At 39.7% G+C, this 24,866-nt stretch overlaps 1 protein-coding gene and 1 pseudogene across 2 annotated transcripts in view; one reads left to right on the top strand and one right to left on the bottom strand.

The window, feature by feature from the left end:
* The window catches only part of PIGU (phosphatidylinositol glycan anchor biosynthesis class U), a 123,421-nt gene extending 103,107 nt beyond the window's left edge, over positions 1-20,314 (bottom strand). The window contains exons 1-2 of one of the 2 annotated variants that reach the window (XM_007447795.1): positions 19,994-20,314; positions 11,545-11,609 (exon numbers count right to left, since the gene is read on the bottom strand). In XM_007447795.1, coding sequence (XP_007447857.1) covers positions 11,545-11,609; positions 19,994-20,123 — 195 coding nt within the window. In that variant the 5' untranslated portion in view covers positions 20,124-20,314. The remainder of the gene's footprint in view (positions 1-11,544; positions 11,610-19,993) is intronic. The other variant, XM_007447796.1, reaches the window with a different exon arrangement.
* LOC103068302 (ATP synthase subunit d, mitochondrial pseudogene) lies at positions 6,500-10,121 on the top strand (annotated as a pseudogene).
* Positions 20,315-24,866: the final 4,552 nt, after the last annotated feature.

The following is a 24,866-nucleotide window of genomic DNA, read 5'->3' as shown; positions in this document are numbered from 1 at the left end:
CAGCATGTGGGATCTTCCCAGGCCAGGGATAGAACCCGTGTCCCCTGCATTGGCAGGCGGATTCTTAACCAATGCGCCACCAGGGAAGTCCTAGTCTTCTTTCCTAAAACAGTTGACCCTCGAACAATGTGGGAGTGCTAACCCCCACACAGTAAAAAATCTGAGTACAGGGCTTCCCTGGTGGCGCAGTAGTTGAGAGTCCGCCTGCCGATGCAGGGGACATGGGTTTGTGCCCCGGTCCGGGAAGATCCCACATGCCGCAGAGTGGCTGGGCCCGTAAGCCATGGCCGCTGAGCCTGCGCGTCCAGAGCCTGTGCTCCACAACGGGAGAGGCCACAACAGTGAGAGGCCCACGTACCTCAAAAAAAAAAAAAAAAAATCTGAGTACAACTTTACAGTTGGTCCTCCATATCCATGGTTCTGCATCCTCAAATTCAACCAACCTCAGATTGTACAGTACTGCAGTACGTACTTATTGGAAAAAATCTGCGTATAAGTGGACCTACCTGTTCAACCCTGTGTTGTTCAAGGGCCAACTGTATATTCATTCAAAGCAATAAATTTTCCTCTGAGTATGGCTTTAACTGCACCATACAAATTTTGATATGTTGTTTTATCAACATCATTCAGTTCAAAATACTCTAATTTCCCCTGAGATTTCTTCTTTAATTGAGACTATAGTGTAATTTCAAATTATTTTTTTCTTTTTATATTTTTGTAATGTATTTATTATTGTGGTCACACAAAATACTCTGTATTATTTCAATCATTTAAAATGTGTTGTGGGGACTTCCCTGGCAGCCCATTGGTTAAGACTCTGAGCTTCCACTGCAAGGGACATGGGTTCAATCCTTGGTTGGGGAACTAAGATCCCACATGTCGCATGGCACCGCCAAAAAAAAAAATGTGTTGTGACTTGCTTTGTGGTCCATAATATGGTCAAGTTTGATAAGTGCTCCACAAACACTTGAAAAGAATGTGCATACTAACATTTAAGGGTGTAATATTCTATGTATGACATCTAGGTTGTTTGTTAAGGATTTATTTAACTCTGCTATGTCCTTGTTGATTTTTTTGGTCTGTTTGTTATATCAGTGACTGAAATAGATAGTTAAAAATCTCCCTCTTTGACTGTGGATTTGTCTGTTTCTCCTTTTAGTCATGTCACTTTTGCTTTATATATTTTGAAGCTATGTAGTAAGATGAATTTATGTGTAGAATTACTGTATCTTCTGGGTGTTGACCTTTTTATCATTATAAAATAATCCTCTTTACCTCTAGCAATGTTTCTTGCCTTAAAGTGTTCTTTATCTAATATTAGTATAGCTACATCAGCTGTTTTGGGGTAATGTTTGCGTGATATGTCTTCTCCTATATTTTTACTTTCTACTTTTTCGTGTGTCCTAATATATTTAAAATGTGTTGCTTAAAAGCAGTATATAATTATTTTTTTAACTCAATCTGATAATCATTATCTTTTAGCTGGATGTTAGTCTATTTACATGTAATATAATTACTGATATATGTGTGTTTAAGTTTACTGTCTATTTCATTTTCCATCTGTCCTATTTTCCCTATGCTGTTTTCTCTCCTTTCTTGCTTGCTTCACTATTTTTTATTATTCCATTTTCCCCTCTATTAGCTTGTTGGTTATACATTTAGCTACTATTCTTTGAGTGGTTAACTTATAGATTATGACATATGTCTTTGAGTTTAATTAAAGTATAATATAAATGATTACTTTTACCACTTCCTAAACAATAAAGGGACCTCTGAACACTTTAAACTCCATATAGCTACTCTCAGCCTTTCCTGTTATTGTTGTTATAGCTTTAATTCTACATATATTTTAAACCCAAAATACATTATTATTATTGTTTTATCAGTCAATACTTATTTAGATTTACCCATATATTTACCTTTTCCATTGTTATTTATTCCTTCCTATATTCCATGAAACTGTCAAGGATCATAATCCTTCTGCCTTTTTGTATTTTTTTAAATGTGAGTCTGCTGGCAATAAATGCTATCAATTTTTATCTGCTTGGAAACCTGTTTAATTTGCTTTTATTTCTAGAGATATTTTACTTAGTATAGAATTCTATGTCAGTAGATATTTTCTTTCAGTACTGTAAAGATACCTTTTTATTGTCTTCTGGATTCCTTCATTTTTTTGTTTGTTTTTTTTGTTTGCTGTACACGGGCCTCTCACTGTTGTGGCCTCTCCCATTGCAGAGCACGGGCTCCGGACGCGCAGGCTCAGCGGCCATGGCTCACGGGCCCAGCCACTCCACGGCATGTGGCATCTTCCCGGACCGGGGCACGAACCTGCGTCCCCTGCATCAGCAGGCGGACTCAACCACTGTGCCACCAGGGAAGCCCTGGATTCCTTCATTTTTGTTGAAGAGTTAGTTTCCATCTTGTTTCTCTTTAAAGATAATTGTCCCTCTTTGGCTGCTTTTAACCTATTTTGGTTTTGAGCAGTTTTATTATGATGTGTGTTTTCTTTGAATTTATCCTGCTTGGCCTTACAGAGTTTCTTGAATTGAAATATTTCATAAGTTTAAAAAAATTTCAGCCACTAATCTCTTCAAATATTGTTTCTTCCTCATTTTGTCCCTTCTCCCATTCTGAAACTCTATTTGTATGTATGTTAAATCTTTTTACTGTATCTCATAGATCGCTTTTTTTTTTTTCTCTTTTCTATCCTTTTCTCTCCAAGCTTCAGTATGGTTATTTTCTATCTTCCAGATCACTAATCTTTTCTTCAGCTTTGTGTAATCTGCTGTTAACCTTGCCTTTTGCATTCTTAATTTGTTATTACGTTTTCTAGTTCTAGAATTCCCCTTTGATCATTTTTACATATTCCAGTTCCCTGGTGTAATTCACTATCTTGTCACTTATTTTTTGAACATATCAATCACAGGTCACAGTCATTTTAAAGTCCAAGTTTGACAACTCCAATATATGGATCACCTGTGAGTCTGTTTTTAGTGCCTATTTTTTTCTATCTTTTATTATGCTTGGTAACTTTTAATTGAATGACAGACACTGTGCAAAAGAAATTGTAGAGGTTCTGGATTTTCTTCCAGTAAGGGTTTCTTTAAGCTCCTGACAAGTATTGATAATTAGAATTGTATCACCTTAATCTAATCAGGGGTTAAGCTAATTAGAAGCTGGCTTCAGTCTTTGTAAGACTAGTCTATACATGGTCTACCCTCACTCTCTGAGTGTAGTCCTTTAGAGGACCCAACTAGAAGCCAAGTCCTTTGCCAGAGCCCTACCACCTTGGTTGGAAGTGCACTTGAATTTGTATTTCCGCAGCACTATTAGACTGCCAAGAGCTCTGCTTAGATCTGTAGCCTCTTACCATCCAATTTCTGTTCTCTTTCTCTGCCCCCTCAGCCTGTGCCACTTACAAATTGGTAAATACATCAAGGAGAAAGCAGCTCAGACTGTCGATCTCACTTTTTGCAATTTCCACTCTGGGATCTCAGCCCCTCAAGTCCTGGTTATCTTGCTACTTTCCAATGCCATCAAACAGATGTTTTTTGCATTCCTCCTGCTTTTTTAGTTGTTCTAGGCAGGATAGTTGGTCTGCTATTACAAGCCAGTTCACCAATCCACCACACCAGAAGGAAAGTACATGACCTGGTTTTAGTGAGCCCATGCTGGTGACTCAGAAGCACCTCTTCCCAACTCCCAACCACATGTAAAAATGTGCCTTATGATACCATAAAGGTTATTGACAGGTTTTTTCATGAGATCATGCTAGTGTGGTAGAAAGAACAAGGCTTTGGGGTCAGACTCAGGTTTAAAACCAGGTTCCACTTATTTACCTCTGGGCAAGTTGTCTTCCCCTCTGAGCCTTAGTTTCCTCAGCTATAAAATAAGTAGAGTGACCTATTTCACAGGGTTCTTGGGAGAATTAAGTGGTAATATTCACAAAATACTTAGCATAGTGCCTAGCATACAGTAAAACTCAATATGTTAGCTACCTGAGATCAACTTTTTACCTCTTTTTGAAAATACGGAAATCAGCTTTGCCTTTCAAAGTTCTAAAAGAATTGAACTTTTACAACTATCTACTAATGGATTCTTTTTTGCATTTATCTTTGTTTGTAAGAGGTAGCAACTTGATATTTATATTACCAATAGCCTGCTTTCAAAGTGTCTTGATGCTTCAGATAGTTTAGAATGGCACTAAATAGGTCTCAGAAAAAACAGAACAAACTGTTCTCAAAAAGTCTATCAGCAATTGGGCTCACTTCCGTAATGAACTAACATGTACACAGTAGTTAGTTTAATTGCATATCATACTATTATAGAGAAGCATGCACTGAATATAATTTGTCTTTACGCTACATCTCCATTTAGGTGACTACTCCCAGTCAGGGTAGGGTATATATGGATAAACTCACAATTTTACTATCAGTACTTGACTAAACACAGAAAACAGAAATGTCTGTTGAAGGCAGTGGTAAAATCTAACCTGTGGTTGCTAAATTACTTTTTTCTCTCCTGTGCAAATTTTTCTTCTCCACTTTCACATATTCTTACCTTTCCTTAAGAAATAGATAATAAAATCTGCTAAAGGTTAAGAAAGAAACAATACAAAGCAGCGATGAATTTTCTCTCCAAAAGTATGCTTTTCATTTGGCTTGATATAATTTTATTTCTTTATAGTGTTTTATTACTTAGAAAAACTATATTAAAATATAGGTAGCTCTTGATTTATGAATGCTCAGCTTACAAGCAAATTAACCCATATTCAGGAATGAGGAGCAAGGGACTCTGAATTTGAAGTCATCCTCACTACGCTCAGGGGAAGCAACTGTTCTTGCCCCTTAATTCAGAGTTTTACAGGTTAACAGTCCTAACGGGGTTATCTTAGACAGGTATAGAGAGTTAACATGCTTCTATTAGCTAGAAATTCCTACCTCCGGCCTTTATCCCCCTTTACACATGTATGCACGCACGCACGCACGTGATGAGGAGTAAGAATGTATTCTAGGCTCCCTCACTGTATCCAAGAAAACATTTTCCCAGAGAAAAAAACATTTTAAATGATGGTTAAGTGGCTAGATATAGCTCTTCCATTTATTCATTTGACATATTCTTTCTGAAAGGATTATTTCACATTTTCCCCTCTCCTCAACCTCCAACTTCTCTCTCCAGTTCTCACTTGTAGCCGACAATCTCATTTCTTATGTCACTGAGAAAAGAGAAGCAATTAAATGAGAACCACCTTATTTTCCCACTACCCAGTTGACCAACTTCCTCTATCCATATCTATATTCTCTACTTTTCTCTTATTAACAACTGATGAACTTCCTTTCTTCCTATCTAAAACCAAACCCTCCTTGGGCTTCCCTGTGGCGCAGTGGTTAAGAATCCACCTGCCAATGCAGGGAACACAGGTTCGAGCCCTGGTCCGGGAAGATTCCACATGCCGCGAGCAACTAAGCCCGTGTGCCACAACTACTGAGTCAGCGCTCTAGAACCCACAAGCCACAACTACTGAAGCCTGTGCACCTAGAGCCTGTGCTCCACAACGAAGAGTAGCCCCCACTCGCCACAACTATAGAAAGCCCACGTGCAGCAACGAAGACCCAACGCAGCCAAAAATAAAATAAATTTATAATAAATAAATAAATAAAACCAAACCCTCCACCTGTGAACTGGTGATCCTATTCCTTCTGGCCTCCTCAAAGACATTGCTCATTCAATCCTCTTTCTTACATCATCAACTTCTTTATCCACAGAATTATTCCCATCAGCATTCAAATATGCAGATCCTCATATTTTAAAAATCTTCACTAGCCATCTCCGCCCAGCTACCATACCATTTCTCTGCCCTCCTTTAGAGTAAAACTCCTCAAAAAGGTTGTCTATACCCTGTCTTTCCACTTCTTTCCCTCAGTGTACTTTGATCAGTCTCTTGTCCCTATACTCCAATGAAATTACTGTTGCCAAAGTCTCCAAAGTCTCAATTTTGGCAAATTAATCATCAATCTTCAATCTAAATTTTCTCAACCTTGAAATAGCATTTGACATAGTTTTTACTCCTTAAGCAATTACGTGATCATCTAGCGTCCATGAACATTCCCTTGATTTTCCTCCTTTTCAGCTATATTTGCTAGTTCCTCTTCCCCATCCCAACCTTGATGTATCAGAGTGCTCTAGGTCCTGGTATTATTTATGTTAATTCACTCCCTAGGTATCTTAGTTATCTATTTCTGTGTAACAAACTGTCCAAAAACTGAATAGCTTAAAACAACACACATTTATTATCTCACACAGTGCCTGAGAGTCAGGAATCCAGGAGTGGCTTAACTGGATAGTTCTGGCACAGAGTCCCTCATGAGATTGCAGCCAAGCTGTCGACTGAGGTTGCAATATCTAAAAGAGCTTAAATATCTGCTTCCAAGCTTATTCATTTGACTGTTGGCAGCAATATTCAGCTCATCACAAAGGCTTCCTTAAGGTTGATCATGACATGGCTTCCCCCAGAGCAAGTGATCCAAGAGGGAGAAAGTCTACAAAGGAAGCTGCTAACTGGGTAGCTTTTGGGGAGATCATACCCCAAGACCAAAGGCCACTGCTAATTCCCTGAAATCCTGGAATGAGACCCTCATCTCCAGGTTGGCTACTCTACGTGAGAATCTACCTGCTATGACTAGGCTTACTACAAGGCCAATGTGGTGAAGGCTGGCTTGGCAGATGACTTTGAAAAGAAGTTTAATGCCCTGAAGATTCTCGTGCCAGAGCATAAATATACTGTCCAGGTGGATGCTGAAGAAAAAGACGCAAATGCTGTGCTGAGTTTTTGTCTCTCTCAAAGGCCAGGACTAAGGAATATGAGAAAGCTGGTGAAATACACAATTCCATTTGATCAGTAACCATTAAGGCCTTGAATGAAGTCTTCCTAGAAACCAAATTAGACAAGAAGTATCCCAACTGGCCTCACCAGCCAACTGAGAATTTATCAATTAGAGTATGGGAGAAAGCAGTGGCCCTCATATTACAAACTCTTGACATTAAAAACAGTTATATTAGGGCTTCCCTGGTGGCGCAGTGGTTGAGAGTCCGCCTGCCGATGCAGGGGACACAAGCTCGTGCCCCGGTCCGGGAGGATCCCACATGCCACGGAGCAGCTGAGCCCGTGAGCCATGGCTGCTGAGCCTGCGCGTCCGGAGCCTGTGCTCCGCAATGGGAGAGGCCACAGCGGTGAGAGGCCCACGTACCGCAAAAAAAAAAAAAAGAGTCACATACCACAATGTTCATTGCAGCTCTATTTACAGTAGCCAGGACATGGAAGCAAAAGAAGTGTCCATCAACAGATGAATGGATAAAGAAGATGTGGCACATATATACAATGGAATATTACTCAGACATAAAAAAAAACGAAATTGAGTTATTTGTAGTGAGGTGGATGGACCTAGAGTCTGTCATACAGAGTGAAGTTAAGTCAGAAAGAGAAAAACAAATACAGTATGCTAACACATATATATGGAATCTAAATAAAGGTCATGAAGAACCTAGGGGCAGGATGGGAATAAAGACACAGACCTACTAGACAATGGACTTGAGGACATGGGGAGGGGGAAGGGTAAGCTGGGACAAAGTGAGAGAGTGGCATGGACATACATACACTACCAAACATAAAATAGATAGCTAGTGGGAAGCAGCCACATAGCACAGGGAGATCAGCTTGGTGCTCTGTGACCACCTAGAGGGTTGGGATAGGGAGGGTGGGAGGGAAGGAGATGCTAGAGGGAAGAGATATGGGGATATATGTATATGTATAGCTGATTCACCTTGTTATAAAGCAGAAATTAACACACCATTGTAAAGCAATTATACTCCAATAAAGATTAAAAAAAAAAAAAAAAGAAAGAATCTGCCTTCCAATGCAGGGGACGTGGGTTCCATCACTGGTCAGGGAACTAAGATCCCACATGCCACAGGGCAACTAAGCCCTCACACCACAACTATTGAGCTCACACACCTCAACAAGAGAGCCCACGTGCGGCAAACTACAGAGCCCATACGCCCTGGAGCCCATGTACCACAACTAGATAGAGAAAACCCTCACACCACAACTAGAAAGAAGCCCTCATGCCACAACGAAGAGCCTGTGCCACAACAAAAGATCCCACACGCCTCAACGAAGACCCCATGTGCTGCAACTAAGACACGATGCAGCCAAAAAAATAAATAAATAATAAAATACATATTTTTTAAAATAAAATAAAAATGTATAGAAATATTGAGCCACTGTGTTATATATCGGGAACTAACATAGTGTTGTAGGTCAATTATACTTCAAAAACAAAGAAACAAACTTATAGAAAAAGAGATCAGATTTGTGGTTACCAGAGGGGCAGGGGAAACTGGATGAAGATGGTCAAAAGGTACAAATTTCCAGCTATAAGATAAATAAGTACTAAGGATGTAATGTACAACAAATGATAAATATAATTAACACTGCTGTACGTTATATATGAAAGTTGTGAAGAGAGTAACTCCTAAGAGTTTACATCACAAGGAAAAAAATTTTTTTCTATTTCGTTGATGTTATTATCTCTATGAGCTAATGGATGTTCACTAAACTTACTGTGGTCGTCATTTCATGATGTATAAAAGTCAAATCATTCTGCCGTACACCTTAAACTTACACAGCACTGTATGTCAATTATATCTCAATAAAAGTGGGAAAAAAAGATAGATACATAGAGAGATAGAAAGAAAATCCAAACTCCTAACCATTTCTATAAAAAGTCCTACATAATCAGACCCCTAATTTCTTACAGCTTATCTCTAAAATGCCAAGCTAATTTCCAAATTAGGGTTATCATATGGCTTGCTTGATTCATTTAGATCTCTTATTCAAATTTCACTTCCTCAGAGTGCCTTCCCTACAAACACTATCTAAAATAGCCATACACATGACCATCACTCTTTATCCTTTTACTCAACTTTATTTTTCTATATACACTTACCATTTAAGTGAAATCATATTTTTCAAAATTTAGCTTTATGGAGGTATAGTTGGTATAAAATAAATTGCACATTTTCAAAGTATACAACTTGATATGTTCTGACCTATGAATACACCCATGAAATCATCACCACAATCAAGATAGTGAACATATCCACCAATCTCAAATGTTTACCAATTTTACTATTCATCCCAAAGAACCAACTTTGTTTCCACGACTTTCAATATTTTCTGCTTTCTGTTTCATTTGTTTCCTCTCAGATCTTTATTATTCCTTTTATTCTGCTTACTTTGAGTTTAATTTATCTTCTTTTTCTAGCTTCTTAAGGTAGAAACTGATGTCAGTGATTTGAGACCTTTCTTCTTTTTCAATACAGGCATTTACCACCATAAATTTCCCCCAAGTACTGCTTTAGCAACATCCCACATATTTTGATAGGTTGTGTTTTCATTTCATTCAGTTCAAAATACTTTCTAATTTCCCTTCCAATTTCTTCTTTGATCATGAGTTATTGAGGAATATGTTACTTAGTTTCGAAATATTTGGGGATTTTCCAGGTATGTTTCTGGTATTAATTTTTCATCTAAGTCCACTGAGGTCAGAGAATATACTGTGTATGACGTCAACCCTTTTAAATTTATTGAGCCTTGCTTTATGGCTCAGAATATGGTCTATCTTGCAAATGTATACTTGTAAAGATTATGTGTTTTGCTGTTATTGGATGCAATGTTCTGTAAATGTCAATGAGGTCAAGTTGGTTGGTGTGTTGTTCAAGTCTTCTATATCTTTGTTGACTTTCTGTCTGCTTGTTCTATCAGTCATTGACAGAGGGATACTGAAATCTCAGACTATTTGGGGATTTGTCTATTTCTCCTTGCAGTTCTATCAGTCTTCATGTATTTTGAAACTCTGTTATTAGGTGCATAAACATTAGGATTGTTATGTCTTCTTGATGAATTGACCCCTTAATCATGATGAAGTGAACTTCTTTATCCTTGGCAACATTCTTTGCTCTGAAATCTGTTTCTTTTTTACTAACTTATTGTCTGTTTCTCTTAGAAATACACGTATAATAAAGCCAAGGACTGTATCTTGTTTTATATCCCTAGCACCTAGCAGGGTAGCTGGCATTTGGTGAGTACTTAACAAATCTTTGTTAAAGGAAATAGAGAAGGGAAGGAGGGGTTGGAATACATATGCAGATACAGACCTAAGCACTAGGAATAAGTGATGAAAGGGTGCCAGAACATGTTCCGAGGAGCATACATCACAGTGGTAAAGCAAGTAGAGGCAATTTCAAGAGTATGATATGAGCCATGAAAAGGATAAGCACAAGATGCTTTGGAAGATATAGGAGAAACACCTAACTTAGTCTAAGGTGATGAGGGATGGCTTTCTGGGGAAGGCAAAACCAAAGCTAATATCTGAATAGTAGAGTCAACCACAAAAAGAAGGAAGAATGGCCCTCCATAAGAAGATAACAACATGAGCAAAGATGTAGGTAAGGGAATATGATGCTGGAGCATAATAAAAGCATGTCAGAACTCTCTCAGAGGGTTCCTAGTCTGTCTAGAAAACATACTGCCCAAGGCCCACAGCACATACCACTGGCTAGTGGGCTATGCTTGCATATGCCCACACGCATCCATTCCCAATAATTGAATTGTGTGCCCATTAAGAGTCTCTTAAATTGTTCCTAACCTGTTTCTGCTAGTAGTTCTTGTTATTATGGTTCAATTAGATAGTAATACAAAGATAATGAAATATGAATGCAAAAGAGTTGTCATCTCCATGAGAATCAAGTTGAACGTTTTAAAAAGACTAGATAGAACCAAAAAAAATTGTTCTCATAGTAGGTACGAGGGAGACAACTGTAAAAATTAGGGGTAAAAATGCCAAATTAGAAGACTTCTATTCTAAATGATAAAGCCAATAAAAGTGGGGAGAGGAAAGTGGAAAGACATGTGGTTGGGGTGATGAGCGGGGCCCACAGGCCTTTGTATGCATCCTAAGGTGTTTGGATTTTATCCTGAGATCAGTGTAATAATAAGAAGTAAAGGAGCAAGACTGAATGCAGAGACTTGTCAGGAAGCTGTTGAGAGACAATGGTAACCTAAGAGTGATTTTACTATTCTTAAAAACTAATTTTATGGGTTAAATGGCTTTTGTGGGCTTTCTAAGAAACCAACACTGCTGGCACAGTTTTCATGGGAAAGAATGTTCCAAAGAACCAATTACATGCCAATTAGCATATAACCTATTCATGAACTGGGAACTGTTTACAATTTATTTGCCAATAAAAATGATAACTTCTCCAGAAGTCTCATCTGCTTCCCCAAATTACAATTTTAATCTGGATCATTTCCACTGCAATTGCGAAACCTCCTTCTTAAGCAGAGGGCATCTAAAAAAGGGCTGTTTCTAAATATGATTTTCAAAAATAGATCTCTTTAAATGTTTGTACAAAACAGAGTTAGGCTTTGGCATTTGTGACTGTAAACTACTCTTAGTACCCAAAAAAGAAAACAAGAACACTTACTTCATGAAATACTGCTCCAGAATACGGAGACACTCCCAAGTCCAACAGTGAGAGGCCTTCAACCACTGAAAAGTAAGACATCCAAGGTCACTCTTACTTTAGAGACATATGCAGATTGGCCATAATCCTAAGTGTTAGATACTCCCAGGAACAAGAAGGGCTTCACAGTTTGTCTAACCCCCTTTACCTCATTCCCAGCAAGTGAATTTAAATCTTGATGTCAGATGATGGTCAACTTTTTTCTATACAGAGCATCTCTTTTCATTGTGGGGCAGCACTCATTATGAGAAAATTTTATATTAAACTATAAACTTCCTTTGATCTCCTTGTAACTTCCACCCACTCTAAAAAGTGTTTTGTTTGGGAATTCCCTGGCAGTCCAATAGTTAGAACTGGCGCTTTCACTGCCAGGGTCCCAGGTTCAATCCCTGGTCGGGGAACTAAGATCCTGGAAGACGCATGGTGTGGCCAAAAAAATAAATTTTTAAAAACGTGTTTCATTTATATATATTCTGCCTCATTCCAAAAAAAAAAAAAGATAACAGGACTTCCCTGATGGCCAATGCAGGGGACGTGGGTTAGATCCCTGGTCCAAGAAGATCCCACATGACTCGGAGCAACTAAGCCTGTGCGCCACAACTACTGAAGCCTACACGCTCTAGGGTCCATGTGCCGCAACTACTGAGCCTGCGCGCCTAGAGCCCGTGCTCCGCAGCAAGAGAAGCCACCGCAATGAGAAGCCTGCATACCACAACGAAGAGTCGTCCCCGCTCGCCTCAACTAGAGAAAGCCCGTGCACAGCAACAAAGACCCAACGCAGCCAAAAAATAAATAAATAACAAATTAGAAGATGTGAGAAATGTCCACAGAGAAGGAAAATGGGCAGCCACTCTCATATGCTGATTGTTTGAGTGACATTTGTATTAATTTTTCTACAGGCAACAGGTACTTTTTTTTTCTTTTTATTATTTTTAGCTGCGTTGGGTCTTCATTGCTGCGCGCAGGCTTTCTCTAGTTGAGGCAAGCGGGGGCTACTCTTCATTGCAGTATACAGGCTTCTCATTGCGGTGGCTTCTCTTGTTGTGGAGCATGGGCTCTAGGCGCGTGGGCTTCATTAGTTGTGTCATGTGGGCTCAGTAGTTGTGGCTCACAGGCTCTAGAGCACAGGCTCAGTAGTTGTGGCGCACGGGTTTAGTTGCTCTGCAGCATGTGGGATCTTCTCGGACCAGGGCTCGAACCCGTGTCCCCTGCATTGGCAGGCGAATTCTTAACCACTGCGCCACCAGGGAAGCCCCAACAGGTACTTTTTTAATGTGTGCCTTTTGCCCCAGAAACGATTGCTCTTAGGGCAATTTATCCTATGGAAGTAATTGGACAGGTGCCCAAAGAAATATGTTCATTATCATGCTCAGAGTACCAAAAAATGTTAAAAACCCCAACGTTCATTAATGGAGATTTATGTAAATGAATTGTGATGTATATACATATATGTGGATAGATACATAGAGAGAAGCACTTTATAGTTAAAAATCATACTATGCTATAAACAGTTGAATAAATAAACAAGTGAAAGAGAAAAGAAAACTCTTCCTTAAAGAGAACTATAAGTACCAAATGTAGAAGGAAAGATGGAAATAGATAATCACCATTTGGCAGACCCTACAGTAATAATCTTGAAAGGCAAGTATCAATAATGGATACTAAAATTAGTGGGTAAAAATGATTGGAAACAGTATTTGCAAGGGGAAAAATACTGATGTTATGTGGCTAAACCTGGCATTCACTATCTTACTCAAGTGACCTACATTAACATCACCAGTAATATGTTGACCAGTTAACATTATCAACATCAAGTACCTCCTGACATGATTCACCGAGATGGGGATAAAAAAATCTTCTGTGGTCCTTATGCCAAAAATGCATTATCCTTCCCAAAAAAGCGTAACTTCAATCTCATCATGAGGCAATATCAAGCAAACCCAAACTGAGAGACAAAGTAACTGGCCAGTACTTTAAAAATGTTAAGTCTAAGGAAGCATCCCAGATGGGAACAGACTAAGGATACATAACAATTAAATGCAATATGGGGTCATGATTGGATTTTGGACCAGAAAAAGGACATTAGTGGAACAACTGGTAAAAATCCCGTAGGTTTGTAGATTAGTTAGTAGTATTGTATCAGTGTTAATTTTCTGGTTTAGGTCATTGTACTGTGGTTATGTAGGATATTAACAGTAAAAGAAGCTGGGTGAAGGGTAAACAAACTCTATGTACTATTTTTGCAACTTTTTTGAAAATCTAAAATTATTTTAAAATTAAGAGTTAAAATAAATAAGTATATTACAGATATATTACAGCTGACCCTTAAACAACACGGGTTTGAACTGCATGGGTCCAATTATATGTGGATTTTTTTCAATAATAAATACTACAGTACTACACGATTTGCAGTTGGTTGAATCTGTGGATGTGGAACCTCAGATATGGAGGAACCAAAGGTACAGAGGAATAGCGTATATAGAGAGCTGACAATAAATGATACTTGGATTTTCAACTGCACAGAAGGTCAGTCGGTGCCCCTAAATCCTGGATTGTTCAAGGGCCAACCTTATATTTACTGAAGGAAAGATGTCAATGAAATATTCTAAAATGAAAAACAGGTCATAACACAGCATGTAAAATATGATCAAATTTTATTTTAAATATTAATCATTCATTTAATTATTTGAGAGAGAATGAATATGTATTCAATGAGAAATGCCTCAAAATAAGCACAAAACATAAACATTAAATAAAACAAATAAAAATAAACAAACAAATAAAAAGTTAACAGTGACCATCTCCAGGTGATAAAATTATAGAAGATGTTTGGTTTCTTTTATCTTTTCTTCAGTTTCTGAGTCTTTAGCAATGAGTATGTATTACCTTATAATTATTAATAAGAAACAGGAAAACTAATTTTAAAAGAGAGTGAAAAAGAATAAGAAAAACATAAAACAGAGCCACAAAAACCTATAAAGTGTAAGCTTATAAATGCATGAAGTATACGTAAAACTGATATACATAAGAAATGGTTCCCTCCAGGAAACAGAAATGGGTGGTATAGGAAAATGGTGGAAAGATGCCTTTTAGTCATACAGACTTTTGCACCTTTTATTTTTGAACCATAAGACTGAATTACCTATTCAAAAATAAGTAAATAAAACAAAATCAAACTTACAAAGCCTGTTTTTAAAGGAACTACTTATTTGTAATGAGTGAGCCATAAGTATGGCTTTAAATTTTATAGACCCACCCTAGAAGGAAACCTATCATTTACATAATTCATGATGTCTATAAAATAAAAAAAAGCCCGATGCTCAAGACAACTGTAACTAGTCCTTATCCTAGGACCAGAGAGAAACTTCCCTCGTGGAGCCACATAAGGAGGCTGCTGTGTAACACAACTATTAAACCCTTCACTAACAGCTTTACTGGAGACCCAAGGAGATGATATCTAACAACTAATGTTTTAGAATAGTTGACCATAAAAGCTAATTAATCATAGCCAATTATTCTAAAACATCAGTGTTGTTGTTGTTTTTTCCATAAAGTCTCTCAACTCTTAACTCATAAATCAGATAAGCAAGAGTTTCTTATTTAGTTACCTTGATGTACTTTTCCTATGGCTGATAATAAAAGCATATCATCTAGTAGAAGACAAACACTGTCTTTGAGCTTCCCATACCAAGAAGGGTAAGCATTCAGCTTGTTCAAAACAAGTGGTATCCTTATATTTCTAGCCTAGAGGATCCAAGAAACAGTGTCATCCCAGTAGCAATAAACACACCTAGCATACAGATCTTGGTTTCTAAATGATATTCTCCAATAGAAGGAACAAGGGCTCCTTGTAGAAGCGGTCAATTCTAGGGCTGGACCAAGAAAAATACAAGGTAAGCCGGGAGCATCTTGTGGTTCCAGAAAGTAATAGAGTGCTTTAAAAAAAAAAGTAGGAGGGAGGTATGTCAAAAGGACAAAGGAGACAACCTGAAAGAGGTCCCAATGGCCAAAGTAGTATGGATTATAATCCAGAAAATAAAACAAATACCCATGAGTTCACACTGATATAAATATAATTGAATAAATAAATATGGGGATTCCCTTGCAGTCCAGTGGTTAGGACTCGGCGCTATCACTGCCGTGACCCGGGTTCGATCCCTGGTTAAAAAAAAAAAAAAAAGGGCAGAAGGACTAAATAGACATTTTTCTGAAGAGGAAATGCAGATGGCCAACAGGCATATGAAAAGATGCTCAACATGGCTAATCATCAGGGAAATGCAAATCAAAACCACAATGAGATATCACCTCACACCTATCAGAATGGCTATCATCAAAAAGAAAACAAATAACAAATGTTGATGAGGATATGGAGAAAAGGGAATCCTCCTACACTGTTGGTGGAAATATAAATTGGTGCAGCCACTTTGGAATACAATATGAAGGTTTTTCAAAAAGCTAAAAACAGAACTACCATATGACCCAGCAATTCTACTCCTGGGTATATATTTTAAAAAAAAAAACAAGTAATTGGAAAAGATATATGCACCCAATGTTCATAGCAGCATTATTTACAATTACCAAGATATGGAAGCAACCTCAGTGTCCATCAACAGATGAATAGATAAAGATGTGGTATATGTATATATACAATGGAATACTACTCAGCCATAAAAAATGAAATTTTGCCATTTGCAGCAACATGGATGGACTTGGATGGCATTATGCTAAGTGAAATAAGTCAGAGAAAGACAAATATGATATCACTTATATGTGGAATCTAAAAAAATACAAACTAGTGAATATAACAAAAAAGAAGCAGACTCAGAGATACAGAGAACGAACTAGTGGTTATCAGTGGTGAGAGGGAAGGGGGGAGAGGCAATATAGGAGTAGGGGATTAAGAGGTATTAACTATTATGTATAAAATAAGCTACAATATATTCTACAACACAGGGAATATAGCCAATATTTTATAACAACTATAAATAAAGCACAACCTTTAAAAACTGTGAATCACTATATTATATACCTATAAATTATATATTATACATGAACTATGTTTCAATAAAGTAAATAAATAAATAAAAATAAAATAAAAAAAGAAGGAATGAGGGAAATAGAAAAGTCTCCATTAGAACACCACAGTAATGACTGCTGCAGGGAAGACCAAACTATAAATGCAAAAAGTAGTGGGCAAAAAGTTAAAGAGAAACAGGATGTTTACAGAGCCCCAAAGTATATCCCCCAAGCGTTTACTACTTAAAAAGGGAAATAGGGACTTCCCTGGCCATCCAGAGGCTAGGACTTGGTGCTTTCACTGCCAGGGCCTGGGTTCAATCCCTGATCAGGGAACTAAGATCCCACAAGCTGTACAGCATGGCCAAAAAATAAAAATAAAAAGGGAAAATAGTAATTTTGCAGTGGAGAAACCAGACAGATATGTGTTATACTGTACCATGAATATACAATCAGGAAAATCCAAACTATGGGAAACTCTACAGGTCAAATGGTCTAGGTTCTTAAACAGATAAATACTAAAGAAAAGGATGAGATGGATGGGAAATTTTAAAATTAAGGGAGACTTAAAAGACATACATAAACTTTTTTTGAAGACCATGACTAAGCTATAGTCTAGGGATGCTCATTTGGGTAATAAGACAAAAAGAAAGCAAAGATGTCATTATTATAAAAAACAGAATAATGGTTTACTTCTGAGGGGGATGAGAGGCTGTGATTGAGATGGGGTATATGGAAAGGCTTCTAGGAAAAGTGGCAAAGTTCTGATTCTTGACTTGGATGATGGTTACAAAAGTGTTTGCCTTATAATGCACTGTGCAATACACTGCTGTGCGCAGTTTACTAATTCTGTATTTATTTAGCAATAAGTGTTTTTTTTTTTTTTTTAAGTAGTGCTATCAGAAGTGTTCCTCCTGACCCTGACTCTCACAGCTGCATTGGAAATGGGTTTCTAAACAAGCACTCACAGTTTGAGCTCTATCCTGACTCAAGAAGCTAAGCCCATAATAATTCCCAATCTTTAGGTCAAAGGCTGAGGAAACACCAAAATATGACAGAAATGTTCCAAAATTATTCTTGACAAGATAGTATACAGTGAACTCTGGTGTAACAGCCATGCCTAAAGATTGCTAGCTAGTCACATAATATTATTATCTATGTGACTTTCGGCAAGTAACAATCTCTCTGTACTTTAATTTTCTCATCTATAAAGTGGGGCTAACAATAGTATTTACATCATAAGCCATTGTAGAGGACTTCCCTGGTGGCACAGTGGTTAAGAATCCGCCTGCCAATGCAGGAGACACAGGTATGAGCCCTGGTCCAGAAAGATCCCACATGCTGCGGAGCAACTAAGCCCATGCGCCACAACTACTGAGCCTGTGCTCTAGAGCCCTCGAGCCGCAATTACTGAGCCCGCATGCTGCAACTATTGAAGTCCACGTGCCCTAGAGCCCATGCGCTGCAACGAAGAGTAGCCCCTGCTCACCGCACCTACAGAAAGCCCATACTTAGCAATGAAGACCCAATGCAGCCAAAACTAAAATAAATAAATTAATTAATTTTTTTTAAAAAAGCCATTGTAGAAATTAAATGTTTTTTAACATACCTAAACTGCTTAGAACAGTACCTGGCATGTGGAAAGCACTACATCAGTGTTAGTTATTATTTTTATTGGACTGAGAAGCACATTTTGTCAAGCATTTTATCAAGCAAGAAATTCGTATAAATTTTAGTTGCACTATCAAATAAATGGATGGATCTTCTGGAATCCAGAAGAAAGCTGGAAACAAGTGGCTTCAACAAACAATTCAGTTTGTTCAACAAATAATTACATGCAAACATTACATGCAAAGATATCAAGTCTAAGCTCTTACCATCACACATATAAATTACAACTATCTTTATTACCATCTGTCAACTGAGAAACCTGGGAAAATTACTTAACTTCTCCAAACCTCAGTTTCTTCATCGGTAAAATGGGGAAAATAACACCATCTAATACACAGAAAAACTGGAGGATAAAATGAGGCTTACCATAGTCTCTGATATCTAGTTAGTATTTTTAGGAAACTTAGCTCTAATTATTCATAAAACATCCATTCATTACGCCATTCCAAAATATCTTATGGGACAACATCAAAACTCTAGCATTTAAAGTTTGAGGACATGAGGGGGACTTCTGGGGTGCTGGTAATGTTCTGTTTCTTAATCTGGGTCCTGGCTATATGGGCATATACAGTTTGTAAAAATTCCTTGAGCTCTACACTTATTACATGTCCATACTTCAGGAAGATAGTTTTCAAAAAAAATCTTCAAACTCTGGCCCTAACCTAACTCCCATCCCATTACTCCCCTACTTCGGACATTTCACATCCTTAAACATTTCTTAATTTTTTTTGCGGTACGCGGGCCTCTCACTGTTGCGGCCTCTCCCGTTGCAGAGCACAGGCCCTGGACGCACAGGCTCAGCGGCCATGGCTCACGGGCCCAGCCGCTCCGCGGCATGTAGGATCTTCCCAGACCGGGGCACAAACCTGTGTCTCCTGCATCGGCAGGCGGACTCTCAACCACTGCGCCACCAGGGAAGCCCCCTTCAACATTTCTTGATCCTGTTTATCTTCTACCTGGAACTCCCCTTTTTCTAATCTCCCTTTCCAAACTCTGCATCCTTCAAGAGTTAGCTCGAATTCCACAGCTTTAAGAAGCTGGAAAAGGAGGGGACCCTTTGGGTCAGAACTCCAAAGGAGGAACTGGACGTACAAAGGAAGTACATTTTTCACAAATGATTATAATTATTATTATAATTATCTATCTCTCCCACTAGCCTATGGATCTCTGGCCCAAATTCTGTCTCTTTGGAGGCGCCAGCGTAAACAATGTTTGATGAAGAACTTGAAGAACCATAAAGACACAGTAGGAAAAGATGCACTCAAAGTCCCAGACTGCGAATAAGCTTCTAAGCACGCTCACTGACACGCTCTCCTCGCTTAGGCAGGACTGGTTCCCTCACTCGGGCCCGTCACACACCATCCCACACCCCGGAGGAACATCACATTGCGATCTCGCGCCAAATCCCCCTCCACCCAGCACGCCCTTTCCTCATCCCGACCCTTCCTCAGACCACGCTACTCAGCTCAGGACCCCAGTGGGACACACCCCCTCAGATCGCCACCCCGCAGGTGACCGGCCCCTAGTGCCCCAACCTCACCACACAGTCCCACGCCCACCCCCTTAGCAGCCCGCTCTCAGGCCCCGCCCTCCCGCCCTCTCCTGAGAGAGCGGTCAGTTCCCCCAGAATCTTGAGCTTGCGGCCACTGCCCCCGCCTCCCATTCACAGAGGCCAGGAGGGCACAGGCGGGGCCTAGCCGCCTACTCGAGCCGGTGGCCTCACCTCTCTTCCAAGAGCTCAGTGGGGACACCACCTCCACCCGCTCCGAGATAAACTCGGCCAGACTGGAGCGGAACAAGGCCGCCCGCACGGTCACTGCCACCACCAGCACCAGGGCCAAGGGAGCCGCCATGATAGCTAGGGCGACCGCGCAGGCGTGGAGGGAAAAGCGAGGTGGAAGAGCCTCTCGACCTGTGCACCGCCCCGTGTAGTTCCGCGGCCCGGCGCGCCTAGCTGCTGCCGCCGGAGCTGCGAGACTGGGGACTACCACTCCCAGGAGGCATTGCGGCGAAATAGGGCGGGACGACGGAAAGCGGGGCGACTCGAGCTCGTAGCAAAGTGCTGGGCGACGTCTCCTAAGGTAGCTGGTGAATTGTAAAAGCGCCCGGGAGCCGAAGTGTTGCTGAAAGTAGATAGGTGAAGGCAGTAATCGTTCTAGGATTGTGAGCGAGTTTTAAAGAGATGTTAATTTCACTCCTGTGTGTATGTTTTTAATGTTTCTTTCCCTTTTTATGTTTTTAAGAGTATTAAATATGTGTTCATTTATTTATCCTACAATTGTTGATAGACTACAAACTGTATGCCAGGCACGGTATTGGGTTCTGAGGATACAGTTACAGATTTATTAGCTCTGCGGCCTTGAACAAGTTGCTTAACCTTTCTGTGCCTCAGGTCCCTCATCTGAAGAATGTGCTGGTTGTTGGCTTGTTGTGGGCTAGCTAGAAACGATTGAGGAATGCTTAGAAATGTTGCTAGTTGCTTTTAAACACAGCCATTATCAAAAATTAAATTATATAAGCTTACAATTAAACAAGTTATGTAAAAAACAAGATAATAAATATTCAAAACACATCACTTCCTAATTATTTTACTACACTCTCGTTTTATCTGTGGTCTTGAGTTTATTTACCACTGCTATTATCACTATGGCAAATACTGTATAATGTATTCAGTGACTTCAGGTTAATAGTTTAAAATCCCAACCTATGGGAGTCTTTACACCATAGAAATGGGCAAAGAGTACAAATTGGGTTTCTGGTGTTTGGAGTGCCATTGATAAGCATAAGTAGCACACCACTTTGTTAATTAATGTATGAAAAGTGCTTATGGTGAGTGCTTAAATGTTAGCTATAGTAATTAAAATATTAAATAAATATATAAGGAATTTAAGACCTGTGAAAGAATTGAAACATGTTGCATAATCAAGAACGACTTGGTGAAAGAACTTCAAGATGACACAAACAGATGGAGAGTTATACCATGCTCCTGGATTGGAAGAATCAATATTTTGAAAATGACTATACTACCCAAAGCAATCTACAGGTTCAATGCTATCCCTATCATATTACCAATGGCATTTTTCACAGAATTAGAACAAAAAAATTATACAATTTGTATGGAAACACAAAAGATCCCGAATAGCCAAAGCAATCTTGAGAAAGAAAAATGGAGCTGGAGGAATCAGGCTCCCTGACTTCAGACTATACTACAAAGCTACAGTAATCAAGACAGTATGGTACTGGCACAAAAACAGAAATACAGATCAATGGTACAGGATAGAAAGCCCAGAGATAAACCCACGCACTTATGGTCACCTAATCTATGACAAAGGAGTCAAGAATATACAATGGAGACAAGACAGCCTCTTCAATAAATGGTGCTGGGAAAACTGGACAACTACACGTCCAGTTTTAGAAATTAGAACACTACCTAACACCATACAAAAAAATGAACTCAAAATGGATTAAAGACCTAAATGTAAGACTGGACACTATAAAACTCTCGGAGGAAAACATAGGAAAAACACTCTTTGATATAAATCACAGCAAGCTCTTTTATGACCCACCTCCTAGAGTGATGAAAATAAAAACAAAAATAAGCGAATGTGACCTAATTAAACTTAAAAGCCTTTGCACAGCAAAGGAAACCATAAACAAGACGAAAGGCAGGGCTTCCCTGGTGGCGCAGTGGTTAAGAATCTGCCTGCCAATGCAGGGGACACGGGTTCGACCCTGGTCCGGGAAGATCCCAAATGCCATGGAGCAAGTAAGCTGGAGCACCACAGCTACTGAACCTGTGCTCTAGAGCCTGCGAGCCACAACTACAGAAGCCCACGCACCTCGAGCCCGTGCTCCGCAACAAGAGAAGACACTACAAGAAGACGCCTGCGCACCACAACCAAGAGTAGCCCCCACTGGCCTCAACTAGAGAAAGCCCATGTGCAGCAATGAAGACCCAACACAGCCAAAAATTAATTAATTAATTAATTTAAAAAATCACTTGGGAAATGTATTTTTTAAATGTAAATTTCCTAGTTCTGTCCTAGAGACTGTGGTCTGGGGTGGAGCCCAGGAACCTGCATTCTTAATCTCCAGATTACCCTGATGCTGGTGGTTCAGGAGCCATACACTGAAAAACATTACCCTGAAGGCCTAGGTATCCAGTAGTTTATGCAAAAAAAGATGAAAATAGTAATAATAGCAAATATTCAGTGTGTATTCTGTGCTAAGTATTATTTTAAGTGCTTTACATTTCTGTTTACAATACAAATTATATATATATATAATTATACATATACAAACACACACACTCACACACATACACACATACTACAGGTACTATAATTTCGCCATCACCACACGCAGATGAGGAAACTAAGACACAAGGAGATTTAGTCATTTGTCTGGGGTCACACAGCTAATAAGTGGCAGAACCAGGATCCAGATGTTGTGCTTAAGCTTCTATGCGTGAGAAGATGAGAGGAATTTGGGTTGGGTTGAATTGAGTTAGGTTGGGTTGTTTTGTTGTTGTAGCTGAGAAGGAAGGGTAGAGAATTGAAGTGAGGGAAATAATAAAGGAGCAAACAAGGTGATTTCTCTCCTGACATCCCAGACGATGTATGGGTTACCTAGAGAAGAAGGAACTGAGGCTCTGAATAACCAGCTTTAAGCCACACACCTGGGTAGTTTTTCTTTAGCATTTATTGAACACCCACCATTGCCAGATCCTGCACTAGGCTATGAAGTTACAATTTATCAAGTACATTTTTTTCTACTCCAAATAGCAAACTGAATTTGGCCATCTTTACCATAAAGGAAATTAACTAGGAGGCTATGAGGGAGCTAAACCGGGTGAAAGAGAAACCTGGGGAACCAGACTTCAGGAGGATTCAAGGGTGGATTCAAGAGATATTTTGGAGGGAGCATTGATCCGCTGTTTCCCAAATTCCCCTATTTCCTATCCCCGGCACTCAGACCCTGGCTCCTGTAAAGGTCTGAGACTTTCATTAATAAAAAATTGAGACAGAAACTTAGAGCAACAATCTCAGATTGAGGAGTATACAAAATCTTTAAACAGGGCTTTTATCCTCCCTGGCTGCCTGATGAGCAGCCACCATTTTCTTTTTAATGTTTTCTTAAATTTATTTATTTATTTATTTATTTATTTATTTTTGGCTGCATTGTGTCTTCGTTGCTGTGTGCGGGCTTTCTCTAGTTGCGGTGAGCGGGGGCTTCTCTTTGTTGTGGTGCTTGGGCCTCTCATTGCGGTGGCCTCTTGTTGCGGACCACGGGCTCTAGGCACGTGGGCTTCAGTAGTTGTAGTTCACGGGCTCAGTAGTTGTGGCGCACGGGCTTAGTTACTCCTTGGCATGTGGGATCTTCCCGGACCGGGCTCAAACCCATGTCCCCTGCGGTGGCAGGTGGATTCTTAACCACTGAGCCACCCAGGAAGTCCCAAGCAGCCACCATTATGTGACACAGCAACGAGCCAGGCAAGGAAATTCATGACATACCAACTGTTTCTGCAGAAACAAATGGTCATAGTGGTCCTTTATCCTGGGAAGGCAACAGTACCTAAGACAGAATTTGAGAAAAACTAACCAAGATGTAACCAAGAGAACACACCAGATGTCTTTGTCTTCAGATTTGAAGCCACTTTGGTGGTGGCAAAGCAACAGACTTTTATAAATTTTACAATTTCTTGGATTATGCAAAGAGAAATCAACCCGAACAGAGATTTGTAAGATATGGCCTGGATGAGAAGGAAAGAACTCAAGAAAATCAGCAAAAGAAATATAAGAGCAGAGTGAAAAAAGTCAGGGTTGCTATAAAAGTGAAAGGAGGATTAAAGATACAGCACTGACTTGATCTGTGTTTGTGCAGATTTTTCACCAGAAGACAATGAATTATATAAAAAGTTAAAAACAATAACAACTCAACAAGCAGGGTTGAGTTGAAGACAGTGGCATGTACAGAAAAATGAAGGCATCCCTGAGATTGAAAAAGTAAGAAAGATCTGGTCTAGCCCATCATACAGAGTGGGAAATTAAGGCCCAGGCAGGAGCAGTGCCTGGCCCAGGATCACACACCAAGTCAGTGGTGGCACCAGGCCCAGAAATCATGGTTCTCAGCATTTGTCTCCTATGTTGGCTGCCTCTTGCTCCTGGGCTGGGTCTCTGGTGAGGCCCCTTGGGATATCCGCACCAGTTCCCCCCTCAACCCTTGGACCCAAGTATTGTAAGGGCCCAAAAGGAACCAGAGGTCTGGTCTTACATAATGCCCTGGGGACACGTTTCCAGGAGCTAGTACCTCAAGCCCTCTCAATTTCCTTCATGTCCCTGACCACAACTGCCCACTATAGCAAAAGCCATCCTGTTAGGAAAACCAAGATGTAAACTAGGCCTCCAAAGGCTAAAGATTGGCTCTCCCTCCCCCAGCCTCTTCTCTCTGAACCTCTCTCACTCTTCAGGAGCCACACCCTCCATAATTATGTATCCAGATCCCTCATGCCCTCCCCACAAATACACACTGCTCTGGGAAAGGAGACAGGTATAGTGGGCTTTGCTTACTGCTTTCTGGTATCCATTCCCTCTTTC

The sequence above is a fragment of the Lipotes vexillifer genome, unplaced genomic scaffold (genome assembly GCF_000442215.2).
Source record: "Lipotes vexillifer unplaced genomic scaffold, Lipotes_vexillifer_v1.1 scaffold397, whole genome shotgun sequence".
Taxonomy (NCBI): Eukaryota; Metazoa; Chordata; class Mammalia; order Artiodactyla; family Lipotidae; genus Lipotes; species Lipotes vexillifer.
This window is presented reverse-complemented; position numbering and strand designations above follow the sequence as displayed.